This window comes from Protopterus annectens, chromosome 5.part1 (assembly GCF_019279795.1).
Source record: "Protopterus annectens isolate FY-2018-M chromosome 5.part1, PAN1.0, whole genome shotgun sequence".
Classification (NCBI taxonomy): domain Eukaryota; kingdom Metazoa; phylum Chordata; order Ceratodontiformes; family Protopteridae; genus Protopterus; species Protopterus annectens.
The window spans coordinates 449,460,595-449,475,137 of NC_056736.1; the positions used below are offsets into that span (position 1 = coordinate 449,460,595).

The 14,543-nt window shown below is 43.7% G+C and overlaps 1 protein-coding gene across 1 annotated transcript in view; it reads left to right on the top strand.

Annotated features, from left to right (window-relative positions):
- POU2F1 (POU class 2 homeobox 1) overlaps nt 1-14,543 on the top strand; it is a 1,264,626-nt gene that overhangs the window by 33,123 nt on the left and 1,216,960 nt on the right. The window contains exon 3 of the mRNA XM_044073100.1: nt 81-181. Coding sequence (XP_043929035.1) covers nt 81-181 — 101 coding nt within the window. The remainder of the gene's footprint in view (nt 1-80; nt 182-14,543) is intronic.

The following is a 14,543-nucleotide window of genomic DNA, read 5'->3' on the forward strand; positions in this document are numbered from 1 at the left end:
TGAATGAAGAGGAGTGACTAAAAAACAGTATATTTTATAAAAACAGGAAAAATAATTTAAATCTTAATTTTGCTTTCTAGGTGCGCAGACAAATGGTCTGGATTTTCCGAAACAGCCTGTGCCAGCAGGGGCACCAATCAGCGCAGCCCAGGCTCAAGCATTTTTAGGGCAGCTCCACCAGGTAATCTAATGTTTGGTAGTTGAGATGTCTCATTAGTGTATGTTATGCTAATTAAATGGAGTCTCCCATCATATACGATGGCAAAATTTCGATTTGTAACATTCATGCTGTGAGATTATGGAAGGTACATTGAAGTAGGAGAGCTCATTTTGGATGTATCCCTAATGCTTGGTTAGAGTACTTCATTGTGAAGATTAGTATATGCCTTAACCTTGGTAAATACAGCTGGATACAAAACCTTAACATGAAATCCTAAGTGTTAATTTTCTTATTTTACTAAAGTGTTTTCTTCTGTTTATGTGAGTGTGCAACAGCAAAAAGTTGATGCACTTGGTCTAGAGACATAACTGGACAGTTTTGTTGTACCTTGACAGACTTCAGGTTGATGTGCAGAGCATATGCTACCACATTGATGATGTGAATGGTTTGATAAAGGTCATCTGACTTTGTTTGGTCTGCATTCCCTTCTATGGCTTGATGAGACTTTAGGCAAAAAGAACGGGGTGAGGGAGTGTTAAGTGAAAGACCAGCTCTGGTACCATTTTTAACTGAGTCTAGAATAGAAGTTGCTGTTTAAAAAGGAATAATTAGTAGGGCATGTAACATAGTGCATGATAACTGAGTCTGAGGAAGTGGCGGTGTTTGCATAGGTATTTTTATATCTCAAGTTGACTTCAGAAAATTTTTTCCTTGGGTAGAGATGTCAAATGTTGCAGATGTGATGGGCTAGCAACAGACAATTAGGAACATGTGATTTTATTTTGTTTTGGGGGGTGGGGTGTAATCAGTTGTCAAATTTTTAAAATTCTGTATAGAGTAATTTGTCAGTAATTGTAAGAGAGCAGATGATTGCAACTAAGGAAGTGATTCTTTTGAGCTTGGATACAGGATCAAATTTGCCCAGACATGGTAATGCTTTATTAAGTTTAATGCCATTAGCTGCCAGAAAAGCAATTGCCAGAAAATGGAACTCAAAATCTAAATCAGCTGTAGCTAAATTATTGAATATTTTAAACAAAGTAAAGTGACTGGAGGTGGGTTCTTAGGGAAATAGCAAACTATATAGAAGTAAATGGAGTATGTGGTGGAAAATTACACTTAGCCTAGTCACCTGTGAACCTTGTTCCAAAGACCACAGGGGCCATTTTAAGCCTTGCCATGCATCCCAGGAGTTCAGGAGGAGGGGTTTAAGGAAGGCAGGAATTTGGCAATTGTTGGAGGGAATGAGGATGGTTAAACAAGACATAGATTGATGTCTGCTCTGTTTGGCTTCATTCTATGACATTATTCGATCCTACACCAGCCATTTTCTTCAGGCCTCCAACTTGCTATACTCTGCCTCCCTTACCAGCAGTCCCCTACTCCTTACTCTACCCCTCAGATCTAGTTTGTCGCCATTCCTGTCAGCAGTCAGATCTGGCACTTCTTTGGCATGTCCTTTTTTTCAAAAACTTTTAATATAGTGTTTTTCTTTGTGCATTCTCTTACCCTAGTATAGTGTTAGCTTAGTGTGGTTTTTGGTAGGTAGTTAGGTAGCTTTTGTTAGGTGTGTACTGTTGTGCTTATACTGGCTTCTCACCTTTTTTCTTGCGTAGTGTTCTGAACTTTTTAGGGTATGTTGTTACTCTTAACCTGGCTTAGTGTAGGCTTGTGATTCTTCATATTTATCAAATCCAATAGTATTTTGTCTAGTTTGGTATGGAGGAAGGTTTTAAAGTGTTGCCTGCGGGCATAAATTCTCATCACAGGATGCACAACAAATTTGTGCATTTTGAAGTTGATCACCTGGACTCTGTGTTCCATTGTGAAAAGTTTGGGTCCGGAGCTATCAAGTGTCAGGTCAAGTTGGTCCTTGGGGGCCGCTTTCTCATAGGGTATTCATCTGCTTCTGCTGCTTCCATGACTCCAAAGATGGTCTCTGAACCTCAAATCTTTCAAGGGGGAGCTTTTGTACAGGTTCTTCTTCCTCTGGCTTGCCGGGCCTAAAGATCCCATGACTTTCAGGTGCCCTGGAGCTGACATTGGCTCTGACTCATTGGAGCGCATCTCTCCTGGTTCCAACCACCAGTAAGGCTCTGTCACTGACTCTAAGCCTTCCAAATCCCTTTCTGCTCAAAGGGCCTTCTTGGGGTAGCTTCCTCTTTTTCCTCCACCTACTCCACTGGAGCCAGCACCGGAGACTTCATTTCCCTGCCCAAGTTCAGTCTTCCCAGCTTGGATCAGCAGACATTTTCAGAGTCATCAAAATGATCCTCCAGGTCCCAATCCATGGCTATGGAATAGGTGTAGCTCCCCCTGGCGTGGGTGTTTCTCTAGTATCTTTGGGTACTGGGACCTCATATTCTGGGAGGCCAGCATCCGCTTCTTTTAATTTCTCAAAGTCTTATGGGTTTTTAATACCATGATGGGAATGGACCCCATTCCTAAGTCAAAGTATGATTAAAGTTCATGAAATTAGTATTTCAATCTGTGTTAGCAAGAAGTGCTCTTCACAGTGCCTGCAATGTGCCCAGTATTGACTCATTCACTTCAGACAGAATTACATGCATCGGTAACATGTCTAAATAAGATTCTAAAATTCTTTTTTATAAGACCCATTGCTCCTTCTGCTGTTGGAACTATCTGGAAATCCTCCTTCCACATTGACCTTATTTCTGCCTGCAAATCCTGGTATTTTTTGACTGTCTCCCTCTGTATGTAGGGCACTGTAGTCACTGGGTGTAGCAATTTCAGTGATCCTTGCCACTTTTTTTCTTTTCATGGACTGTCTGGTTTTTCACGCATCTATTTTTTGAACTGTTGGTAATGGGGTGATACATACTTCATTTTCTGTTATGCTTTGTGGCCCACGTTTCCAATGTTTTTCAGCTACTTCAGTGTTATGTTTGCACAATCCCCAATGCAACAGTGTTGCCACACTATTATGCCTTTTAGTATGCAGTCCTGCCATTAGTATACAACAGCCAGCAACAAGATGTGGAACTGCTTCCATTTCTGTTTTACAAAGAATACATTTGTCTGTTTCTCCTACGTGTTCAGTGGACTTCGTAAACCAGCATTTACATAGCCCACTATATTGAGCCGCCAGTATTAACCTGTCTTTTGGTTTAAATTCACCTCTGCTTAACCATTTCTGCATTCAGTCCTGATCCTAATCATTAAGGTGTTTGCCTTACAAAACACAAGGTGCAGGGTTTGAGTCTCACAAGGGATAATTGGCTAAGCTTAAAATGACTTGCAAGGGCAGTTAGCCTAGTAATAATCTATGAATCAACATGAGGTTGTTCAGAGTTTTCTGTACTTGCAACTATATTTATGCATTTTCTACATGCCTTCTCATCTGATCCTTCACCCTATGTTTTTTTTTTGTTTTGGCCCATTCATTTTTCCACCTGTTTTTTTTATCTACCTCTAGTTTGATATCCATTCTCGCTTGACACCGATATGCTTCTACTAAACAAAGCAGGGAAGTCATCTTAGACTTATTCTCCTCATGTTTTATCACTTTCACTACGTTTAGGTCTTGTGAGGTCAGCAGATATGTATGCAGTCCTACTGTTACAGATCTATACATGTAATTAGTTTCGCAGAGGCCCATACCTCCTTCAGAACTGGGAATATATAGTCCTGGTGTGTATACTGATTTTTATATAAATCATTTGATAAGCATGAATCATCCTTGTTTTCCTGTCCAACCGATCCAGTACCTTTTGGGGGCCAGACAGTCACTCCAAAACTGTAAGTTAGTTGAGAGGAAGAGTAAATTGGTTTATAGGTTCATAGGTTCATACTAGGCTATCTGCCCGAGGGCATTTACAAGCCTAGCCCATAGTTTTGTGGCTTACGCCACCCCTTTAGTATGGGGAACTATACCCATTATTTTGCTGTGCCTCTGTCGAGCAGTGACACTGAGGTAATCCCTGGGGTATATCTGCGATCTCCCATCCATTGGTCAAGATTTCTCTTGAACAAGGCCAGCGAGGTGCTCTGCCTCACATATACCGGGATTTTATTCCACAGCATAGGGAGTCTTTGGGTGATGAATCTATCCCTCCAGCACGTCCTATTAATAGCCGTGTCGAGGTTTAAGTCTCTCGCCCTTGTGGCTCTGATGGATCTAGATTTTTGAGGTGAAGCATATTCATCAAATCTGGGTTTGACATGGCCTTGTATGTTAGGCAAAGGTCACCTCTGAGCAAGCGTGGCGACTGAATAGAGCTGGAGTTCTTTCAGTCGGGCAGCATAGGACAGATGTTTGAGACCCTTTATCCTTTTGGTGAGGAACTTTTGTGGCCTCTCCAGCTGCTGCAAGTGTCGGGTCAGATACATTCGAATGGGGCATTGTACTCAATCATTGGTCTGATGAGTGATGAGTATAGGAGACTATGACCTCCCTTGATCTAGATGAGAATCCCTTCATGATAAGGTGGGCAATGTAGAAGGTCTTCCTAACTACTTTAGCTACATGGGTGTCGAATGACAGACTACTATCAACCTGGGTCCCCAGGTCCCTGATAACTTCTTCTGTGCTCAGTGGATTGCCACCTATTTGGTAGCTAGGGGTAACCTTGTTTTTCCCAAGGGTATGACTATGCATTTTTGGCATTTAACTTTAGGCCATGGCTCTGGCACCAGTTATCCGTTTCTGTGAGACCCTTCTGAAGGATATCTGTGTCAGATGTGTTTTCTACTATGGCCCAGTTTGCAGTCATCTGCAAACTTTGTCAGCCATAACCCTCCTGTGTTTGCTTGTACTTGGAAAAGTAGATGCCAAACAAGAGTGGGCCCAGGACTGAGCCCTGTGGTACACCACTTGTGACAGGCTTTGAGTCTGACATGGCGCCAGCAACTCTGACCCTGTGGGTTCTGTCACTCAGCCAGTTTGCAACCCATCTTGTGATGTATGGGTTAACATTTAAGCTGATGAGTTTTTCAATGATACCCGAGTGGGGTATTGTATCAAAGGCCTTCGCCAGATCGAGGTAGGCTGTATGGACTGCCTTTCCCTCATCAATGGCTTTGGTGACTGTTTCGAAAAAGTCAACCAAGTTTAGAAGGCATGATCTGCCTTTGACAAAGCCAAACTGGGAAGGATCCAAAGTCTGTAAATTTCCTATGTCTTTATTTATGAGGTCCATTATGATCCTCTCCATGGCTTTGCAGATAAGGCTTGTCAAGCTAATGGGCGGTAATTTCCAGGGTCGGTGGAGGCACCGCCTTTGTGAAGTGGGACCACAGTTGCAGTGTGCCACTCCTGGGTAATATCCAGAGGTAAGACTATGATTAAACAGCTGTCCTAGCTGTGGGTTTAATTCCTCGTTGAGTTCGTGGAGCACACAGCCGGGACACCACCAGGTCCCATGGATGCTGTGTTTTTTGCTTTGGAGAGAGCAGTTCTCACTTGGGCGTTGGAGATGTTTGGGGGGCTGCAATCGCTTGGTATAGATATCTCTCCTTTTGGGGGGGAGGGGGTGGAGAAGTTTGCACTGAACCTGTCAGCCAGTATGTTGGCAATGTCTGTAGGATCAGTAATCTTCACATCATTTTGAACTAGTTCTGAGCATATCTGGGAGTTTCCTCACAGCTTGGACTTGGATGTTCTTCGTGTTTCACTGTTGCAGTAATTACATTTGGGTAATCTACTGGCAGGTTGCCCTCAGTCGGCCTGAATAACAAAGTCTTGAGTCCTGCGTCGGTTGCTGTCTCATCTTTCATGACGTCAGGTAGTCAGGGGTATAAAACATGCAGCCGACGCCATTTTAATCAGTCTTTCTTGCCGCGGAGTGCCCGAAGCAGAAGCAGTTTGCAGGTGCTGGTCTGCAGACTCCTGAAATTTTTGTTTGAGTTTCAGAACCGAAGTCTTCAAACTAAAGCCAAGTACCCCGTTGGGGAAACTTTTTCTTGCTCCTTACCGATGTCAGTAAAAGTTAATTGCATTACTTGTGGGAAGCAAATACCTCATAAGGATTTTCATTTGTACTGTATTCCTTGCCTAGGCTCTGATCACAACTTGCCTTGCTGTCAGTTTTGTGCTAAATTTAACCAATGCACCAAGCGTTCGTTTATTTTTGCTTCTAAATATTTTGGTTCAAGATTTGACTACCCTGAAATATCGTCTGCTAGCAATCAGACTATCGGAGTTCACAAAAACGCAAGGAAAAAGACAAACCATCGAGGTCCAAAACAGACGAAGCTTCCTCTAAGCCAGTCGCCGGTTCACCCACTGGTACTCAGTGAGACGCTTTAGCAGCCCCTGATACCTGCTACTTTTGAGTCGCAGGCCTCTACCGAGACCCATTCAGAGTCTGGTATGTCGCGAGATTTGCAAACCCGTGGATGTCTCTCCCTTGGATGGGTTCAGAGCCGCTGAGCAGGCACCGGCTTCTGAGGGTGTTTTCAGGCCTCAACATTTTTATATTAAACAGGCGCCATCAACAAAAACAAGGTCATTAAACCGCCATCAACAAAAACAAGATCAAAAACGACTTCTATGTCTAGAAAACCGACGCATGAGCCACGTGCCCAGGCCCCTATACCTAAAAAACAAATGATCAAAATGGCTGAGGATTTAATTACCTTGATCAGGGGTTCCCAACGCCCCCACCCTGCTAAGAGGCCTAGGCAAGGCACTGATTATGAATCTTCAGATCAGGTTTCCTTTTCTTCTGATTCCTCTTCTGATCAGGAATTTTCTATTCCACTTTGAGGATTCTTATGCAGAGGAATCCATCCCATCTGCATCTCCTCCTGAGGATTACTCTTTTGGAGAGACTTTGCATACTTTAAGGGAACATTTTCACTGGGAGAGTCAGAATTTCTCTGAATCAGAAGAGGCTTAGGGATTTTCTTCCTCAGCATAGGCCTTTGGCAATACCTCCTGTTAGACATTGTTGATTGTGTTCTCGGAATCCAGCATGGCTCCTGATTCCCCTGCCTCTGGCTCCTAGTAAGCCAGACATATTACAGCGCTCCTGACTCCGACAAATTTATTTTCAAAAATCCTGCTGCTGATGCTGAGACCATTTCTCAGGGTCCAAGGGTGTTAAGGCTTCTTCAGCCAAATATCCTACCCCTTCTGATAGAGATTCTAGGGCGCTAGATAGATGTGGTAAGAAGGTTTGTACGTCTGCAACCTTGGCAATCAGGGCTTTAAACTGCCAGTTTCATGTGCTTAAATATCAACAGCATGTTATGGGCTTACTGAAACAGAAAATGATGTTGATTTCTGATTATGTGGAAAATAGTTACTGGATTTATTGCATTCAGCAGAACAGGTTGGAAAGCATACTTTGCAATGTGGTTTTGATTCTTTGGCGGCCTCTTGCAGGGCCGCCGTAACTGGATCTGTGATGAGGCACGTCTGGCTCAAGGAGCGAAGTCTGCCTGATCATGTTAAAGCTAAATTGTTGGATGCCCCTTTACACCATGGTAGTCTGTTTGGCAGAAGAGGTTTTAATGAAAATGGAAGACCAAGCTAAATCTATGCAAACTGTAAAAGATTTCTTCCAAGTGCAGTCACCCAGGTTCAATTGGCACTGGCCTACTAAGAACTGGTCCTTTCCTGTGTCCAACAGAGTCACTCAGGGCAAACCCAGGCACTCCAAAGGCTCCAGATATCAATCACAGGGATCTTACAGGTCAAAGCAATGGGGTGCCTCCACCTCCAAATCTGGAGGTAACAAAGCACAACCCTACAATAAGCAGTCTCAATGGCTTTTCCCTACCACCTCCAAGCGCTTATCGTTTGGCAGCCCCCTTGGGGGGGGAAACTAGCACTTCATGCTCAAAATTGGCAATTAATTACCCAGGACAAGTGGGTGTTAAACATAGTATCCCAGAGGTACAGATTTCATTTCCACACTTTGCCAATTCCAAACGGATGGCCAGATCTGCCACAAAACCAGTGGGCAGAGGCCCAGAAACAAGTCATGTCCCTCATGGATATGGGGGCTATTCAGTTGGTACCAGAAAAGGAAAAAGGACAAGGATTTTATTCTAGACTTTTCCTGGTACCTAGGAAAGACCAATCACGGCGTCCAATACTGGACTTGTCAATTCTGAACATGTACCTGGACATTCCAAAATTCAAAATGCTGACTTTACAGCAGCTACTGCCTATGCTAGCCAAAAATGCCTGGTTGGTAACTCTAGACTTAAGAGGCATACCTGCATATTCCAATAAGGGAATCTTGCAGAAGATACCTCTGCTTCAAAGCAGGCTTTTTGCATTACCAATTCTCTGCACTGCCCTTTGGCTTATCTACTACGCCCAGGGTCTTTACAAAGTGCCTGGCACCAGTAATTGCATTTTGCAGACAAAGACTCATTCAAATTTATCCTTATCTGGACGATTGTCTCATTCAGGCAGAGGACAAGGACACTCTTCAACATCTGGTGTTTGTAAAAAGGCTTCTAGCATGCCTAGGGTACACCATAAACGAAAAGAAATCACAACTGGTACCCTCTCAAATAATTACATTCCTGGGTGCAAGCTTGAATACAACTGCCCAGATGGCTTACCTTACGCCAGACAAACAAATGCAATTGACAACATAATTCAAACAAATGGCAACAGATACCTAGTTATCTGCAAGACAAATATTGCAGGCTTTGGGGTTCATGGCATCCAGCATTCTGCCAATTCCATATGCGAGACTGCATATGAGGAAACTTCAGTGGTACCTAAAAAGCTTATGGAGTCAGCATTGTCACAGCCTGGAAACAATGATTCCCCTCATTCCCTGCCTGCAATAGGAGTTTCTTTGGTGGGCAGAGATGTCACCAAAACAAGGGACTGGCATTTACTCTACCCCTGCCACTCAAACCCTAACTACAGACGCATCCGGCTATGCTTGGGGGGGCCCATCTGGCAGGGGGATGCATTCAGGGCCAATGGAGCCCAAACCAAATGCCATCTACATATCAACCAGAAAGAAATGCTAGCTGTTCAGAATGCTCTGACAGCCTTCAAGGACTTACTTCATCCAGGGCAACAACTGATAAAGATGAACAACACCACAGTTATATGGTACATAAACAAGCAGGGGGCTACCCATTCCTACCCCCTTTGCAGACTACCCATGGCCTTGTGGAACACAGCCTTGACTTACCAAATACATCTTCAAGCTCAATTCTTGCCAGGAAAGCAAAATACTCTGGCAGACGACCTAAGCAGAATTTTTATGGACCCACATAAATGGAAACTGGATCCACAAATCTTCAGCATGTTAGCACAGAAATGGGGAAGCCCAGACATAGATCTGTTTCCTCTCCCCAAAACTATCAGTTGGACAAATTCTGCACAAGAACTCTTCACAAGCATGGAAACTGGATGCTCTTTCCTTCAGCTGGAAAAGCCTATAAGTCTGTGCCTTTCCCCCCTCTGCCTCTACTCTCCAAGGTCTTACTAAAAGTCAGACAGGAAAAAACAAAAATGATTCTAATTGCTCCGGACTGGCCTCGCCAGCACTGGTACCTGCTTCTAAGGAATATGTCACACCTTCCTCTGTGGTACTTTCCTCAAACACCTCAACTACTGTCTCAGCAGAACTATCAAATTCTGCACACTCTGCTGCAACTCTGAATCTTGCAGCATGGATAATCATCTCATTTTGCCAACCACATGTCTCAGTAAACTTGTGATGGATGCCATTTTGGAAGCCAGAAGGCCTAGTACTGGAAAATGTTATGCTGATAAATGGAAGAGATTCTGTGCTTGGGAACCAAGTACAAGGAACAGATGCAGCAAAGCCCAATATTCCTCAGATTTTACAAGACTTAAAAATCCATGCCTCTGCCATCTCGGCTCATTACAATACAGAGCCTCCCCTCTTCTCATTCCCTGCTAAAACAGTACCTCAGAGGGGCCAGAAGTTTAAGGCCTCCCAGGAGAGCACCAACTCCTGCATGGGACCTCAATTTTGTGCTGGAAAAACTCACCCTGCCTCCTTTTGAACCAGCAGCTACTGCGGATATAAAATTCCTGTTTTGGATAACAGCTTTTCTTTTGGCAGTCACTTCAGCTAGAAGGGTTTCAGAACTACAGGCTCTCATGGCAGTGGAGCCTTTCATTATTTTTTACCCGGACATGGTGGCCCACAGGACTAATCCTTCTTTTATGCCTAAGGTGGTATCCAGCGTGGCTGTTAACCAGACCATTCACCTGCCAACTTTTTTCCCAAATCCGCAGAACAAGGGGGAGCAGATTCTGCATTCATTGGATGTACACAGACAACTAAGATTCTACTTAAACAGGACAAAATATCTAAGAAAGTCTGAGCAACTACTGGTAGCATTTGCTGCAGGATCAGAGGGGAAGGCTATATTAAAGCAGACTATTTCTAAATGGATAAGCTATTGCATTCGTTTCTGCTACTTGCACCATGGTAAATTTACCTCTCTAAGTCCAGGGCAGGCTTTGCCACTGCAGTCCTGCAGGGCCTTGTAGTTGTTCCTAATGCCATTTAGTTCCATCCTCCCATCCATAGCTTTGGGATTCTACCCAAATGTAATGACTGCAACAGTGAAACACGAGGAACATAGTACAGTTGTGTACACCTGCCATAAGTGTAGATGTTCGAGTGTATTCACTGTTGCAGTCTGGATTACCCACCCGCCAGCCCCCTTTCTATACCTTTTCTTTCCTTCACTATACTCAAAAGCCTTTGTGGTGTATTTGCTTTGTTGAAGGTAAATTTTTATGTTTCCAAAGTGCATTTATATATTTACAGTTTAGATATATATATATTTTGCTCCCCAGTTTGGGGGCACCCTGACATCTGGGGCAAGAAAAACTGATTAAAATGGCGTCTGCTGCATGTTTTATACCCCTGACGTCATGGAAGAGGAGACCGCAACTGACGCAGGACCCCAAGACTTTGTTATTCAGGCTGACTGAGGGAAACCTGCCAGCAGATTACCTAAATATAATGACTGCAACAGTGAATACACTTGAACATCTACATTTATGGTAAGTGTACACAACTGTACTTTCCTCTGTCAGCACTGTTTTCAGTATTAATTTTGGTCTTCTAAAATATTCCTTACTCAGTTTTATTCACATTAGTTCATGTTTTATTGTTGATCCTTCATCAGTTAACTAATAACTATAAACTCCCTCTGGCTCAAGTTCTTTTATATCACATTCCTGTCCCAGACTGATGTTTTCTCTCTGCGGTAGCTTTCCTGCATTAAAGTTTGCTTTTGCACATTTTCATTGTGAAAAGTTAGATGTCCTTCCATATCACTGTTGCAGTATTTTTTTTTTGTGTATGGTAAGTCCTGCCAAGGATAGCCCAATGTCCGGCCAATGTACCAAAACCTTTAGTAGTTATAAGTGTCATATGTCACATGTATGCTTCTTGAGCAAGGCGTAGGGCATAACGGTGATATATTGACTCGCGCGCGCACATCATTTTTGCTACCAGTCTGACGTTTTTTGTGCTGATTACCAGGCTGTGTTTTCATATAAATGTTCCATTGGGGTTGTTTCTTGCTTTGATGCCCTTGAAGCCCCCTCAAAGGGTCTCTGTACCTGCTCCTCTCTGGTCTTCCACTCAACTCTGAAGGCCCAGGGAATTGGATTCCTCCAATGAGGACCTGGCCTTCTCTTCCCAAATCCCTTCCCCTTTTGACTGCGGTTCAGAGGAGGATTTCACAAGTCCAGACTCCCCCTTGATGGACCTATCCTTTGGAGATACCAGTGGCAATATTATGGGTTATTTTAAGTGGGATTATTTTCAAGTTTCTGAGATTCAGAAAAGATACTGTGAGCTCCTAGAGATGACATCATCTAAACAATCTGCTGTTCGCCTGCTCTGACTGCCCTTCTGGATACTTTCTCAGCAGCGTCTGTAGCCCCTGACTCTTGGCCCCCTGCACCTAAGAAGCCAGATTCGATAATGTGCCTGAGAAGTGCAAATTTCTTTATAAATGCCCTTCTGACTTTTCTGTAGTGTCATCTCCAACATTTGCCATAAGGATAGTAGGGCTATGGAAAGGCTGAGCAAAAAGTTTACACTGCTGCCACATTATCCTTAGGACCATCAATTGCCAGACTTGTATGATCAGGTTTGTTTTTGTCCCTCCTTTCTTAGGTTTCTAAGGTTGTTTCTGACATTTCTGAGTGGAAGGTTTAGGCCCTATCCTTACTGGGCTCTACTTAAGTTGCCTGGTACTCAATGAAATGTAGCTGTGATGCAGCTGATGCCTGTTTTAGGGCTGCTGCCCTTTGGTTCAGTTATGAAGTGTTATTCTTGGCTTCATTTTCAGGCTTTGCCTGATGACATTAAGGCCCAACGGGTTGGATGCTTCTTTGGATAATAAAAAATCTGTTTGGATTTGCCGCAGCTGAATGTTTCATGTCTCTACAGGACAAAGATAAAGCCTTGCAGGAGCAGAATTATCCCTTTAAGTCTGCTTTTGTTTGTAGGCAGTCTGAACCTGTTCTTAAGGTCAAGAAGAGTTTTAGGCATGTGCCTGCAAGTGTACTCTGACTCCTGCCTCTCAGCAACCTCCTTTCCAGTTTGCTTCCTCCTGCCCTTTGCCATGTTCCCTTGTTCCTCTGTCCCTATCTCTTCCAAATTGGCTTCAGATCGCTACAGACTCTTGGGTTCTGTGCATTATCCGTTGGGGATATTTCATGGTTTGGAAGTCCCTTCCTCCCTTTTCAAGCACTCCTCAACCTCCTTGGGAACAGCTTTCATTTCCAAGAGGTTCTTCACTCTTTTGACTTTGGGCACCCTTCAAGCTTTGCCTTCTGCCCAGGTATGCAAGTGATTTCATTCCTGGATGTTTCTGGTCCCATGAAAGGGCACTTGAAGACCAATTTTGGATCTTTCCTGACTGAGAACCTTTCTCAAGATTCCTTCCTTTTGGATGTTATCTCTGCAAATATTATTTCCTCCTGTTTTACCCGAGGCCTTTCTTGCCTCTCTGGATTTCAAGGATGCAGATCTTCACATTCCTATCCATTCTCATTGGGAAATTTTTGTTTTTCTCTCTCCCTTGCATTTTCAGTTCTCTGATTTGCCCTTGGGCTACTGTACTGCCCCAAGAGTATTCATCAAATGCTTCTTTCCTGTCGTTGCTTTTTTGCAAGGTTTAAGGAATTCATATCTTTCCCATTTGCTAATTCAAGCTCCTTCCTCCAATACAGTTTCCTATTTCATTTTAGACCCAGGAGTTGACCTTAAATTTCCAGAAATCCGTTCTGACTCCTTCCCAGGATAATTTCCTCAGCTGCAGGCTTCAGATGGTTCCAATACTGGCATCTCTTTCTACCCCCAAGGCTCTGTCTCGAATTGCCTTTTTCCACTCCCTTCTTCTTGTCTCTCTGCCAGGGAATTTCTCAAGGTTCTTTTGCTCATTGCTTCCACCATTCCCATGCTTCCTCTCGCCAGGGTTTATATGAGAAAGCTTCAGTGGTACCTCAAGTCAGTGCGACTCCATCACTGCCACCCCCTGGACTTCCCCTTTCCTTCCATGCTACAGGCTTAAGCTTCAGTGGTGGATTCATGACCTTTCACTCAACCCAGGGATTCCTTTTCAAGCTCCAGCTCACAATGTCTTTACAAACTCCTCAGACAGGAGGTGGGATGACTCTTGTGCCCCCCCCCCCCTCAAGGATTAGGGTCTTTGGCCTCCTCGTCAGAGGTCGGACCACATCATTGAAAAGGAGATGAAAGCTTTGCCTTTGGCTTTTCAGGCTTTCCATTCCCTCTTTCGTCCTATGCCCCTCAATGTTTTCAAAGACAATACCACAGTGATTTGGTATGTCAACAAGCAAGGGATCACAAAGTCCTATATTCTTTTCTGTCTAGCTCTTCTGGTCTGGGAGCTAGCTATCAACTATCAAGTGATTCCTTCAGGCAGTTTACATTCCCTCTGAGCAGAGTCCTTTAGCAGTCTCCTTGAGCAAGTCTAACACAAGCTCATGAATGGATACTTCAAAGAGAATTCCTGGATGTTGCCCATTGGTGGGGTATTCCTTGGGTAGGTCTATTTTGCTTCCAGCCACAAGTTACCTCACCATGTGGATCTTCTCACACAAAAGGAGGGATATTTTATCTGTCCTCATGTCTGCTCTTCAACTGAAGCTATGGGTGATGATTTTGATCCCTTTCCGGCACCTCTTTTCTGAGGATTTGCTCTGGGTTTTGCAGGAGCCAAGAAATGAACTACCAGGGAGTCATATATACAGATGGAAGCATTTTTCTTTCTGGTGTCTCTCACCATCAGGATCCTCTATCTGTGGAGGTTCCTCTGGTTCTCCCTTACATGTGTAATCTGCCCCATGCTTGGTTGACATATTCAATTAAAGACCACCTAACCACCTGTCAACAATTTCTGTTCATCTGCCCTT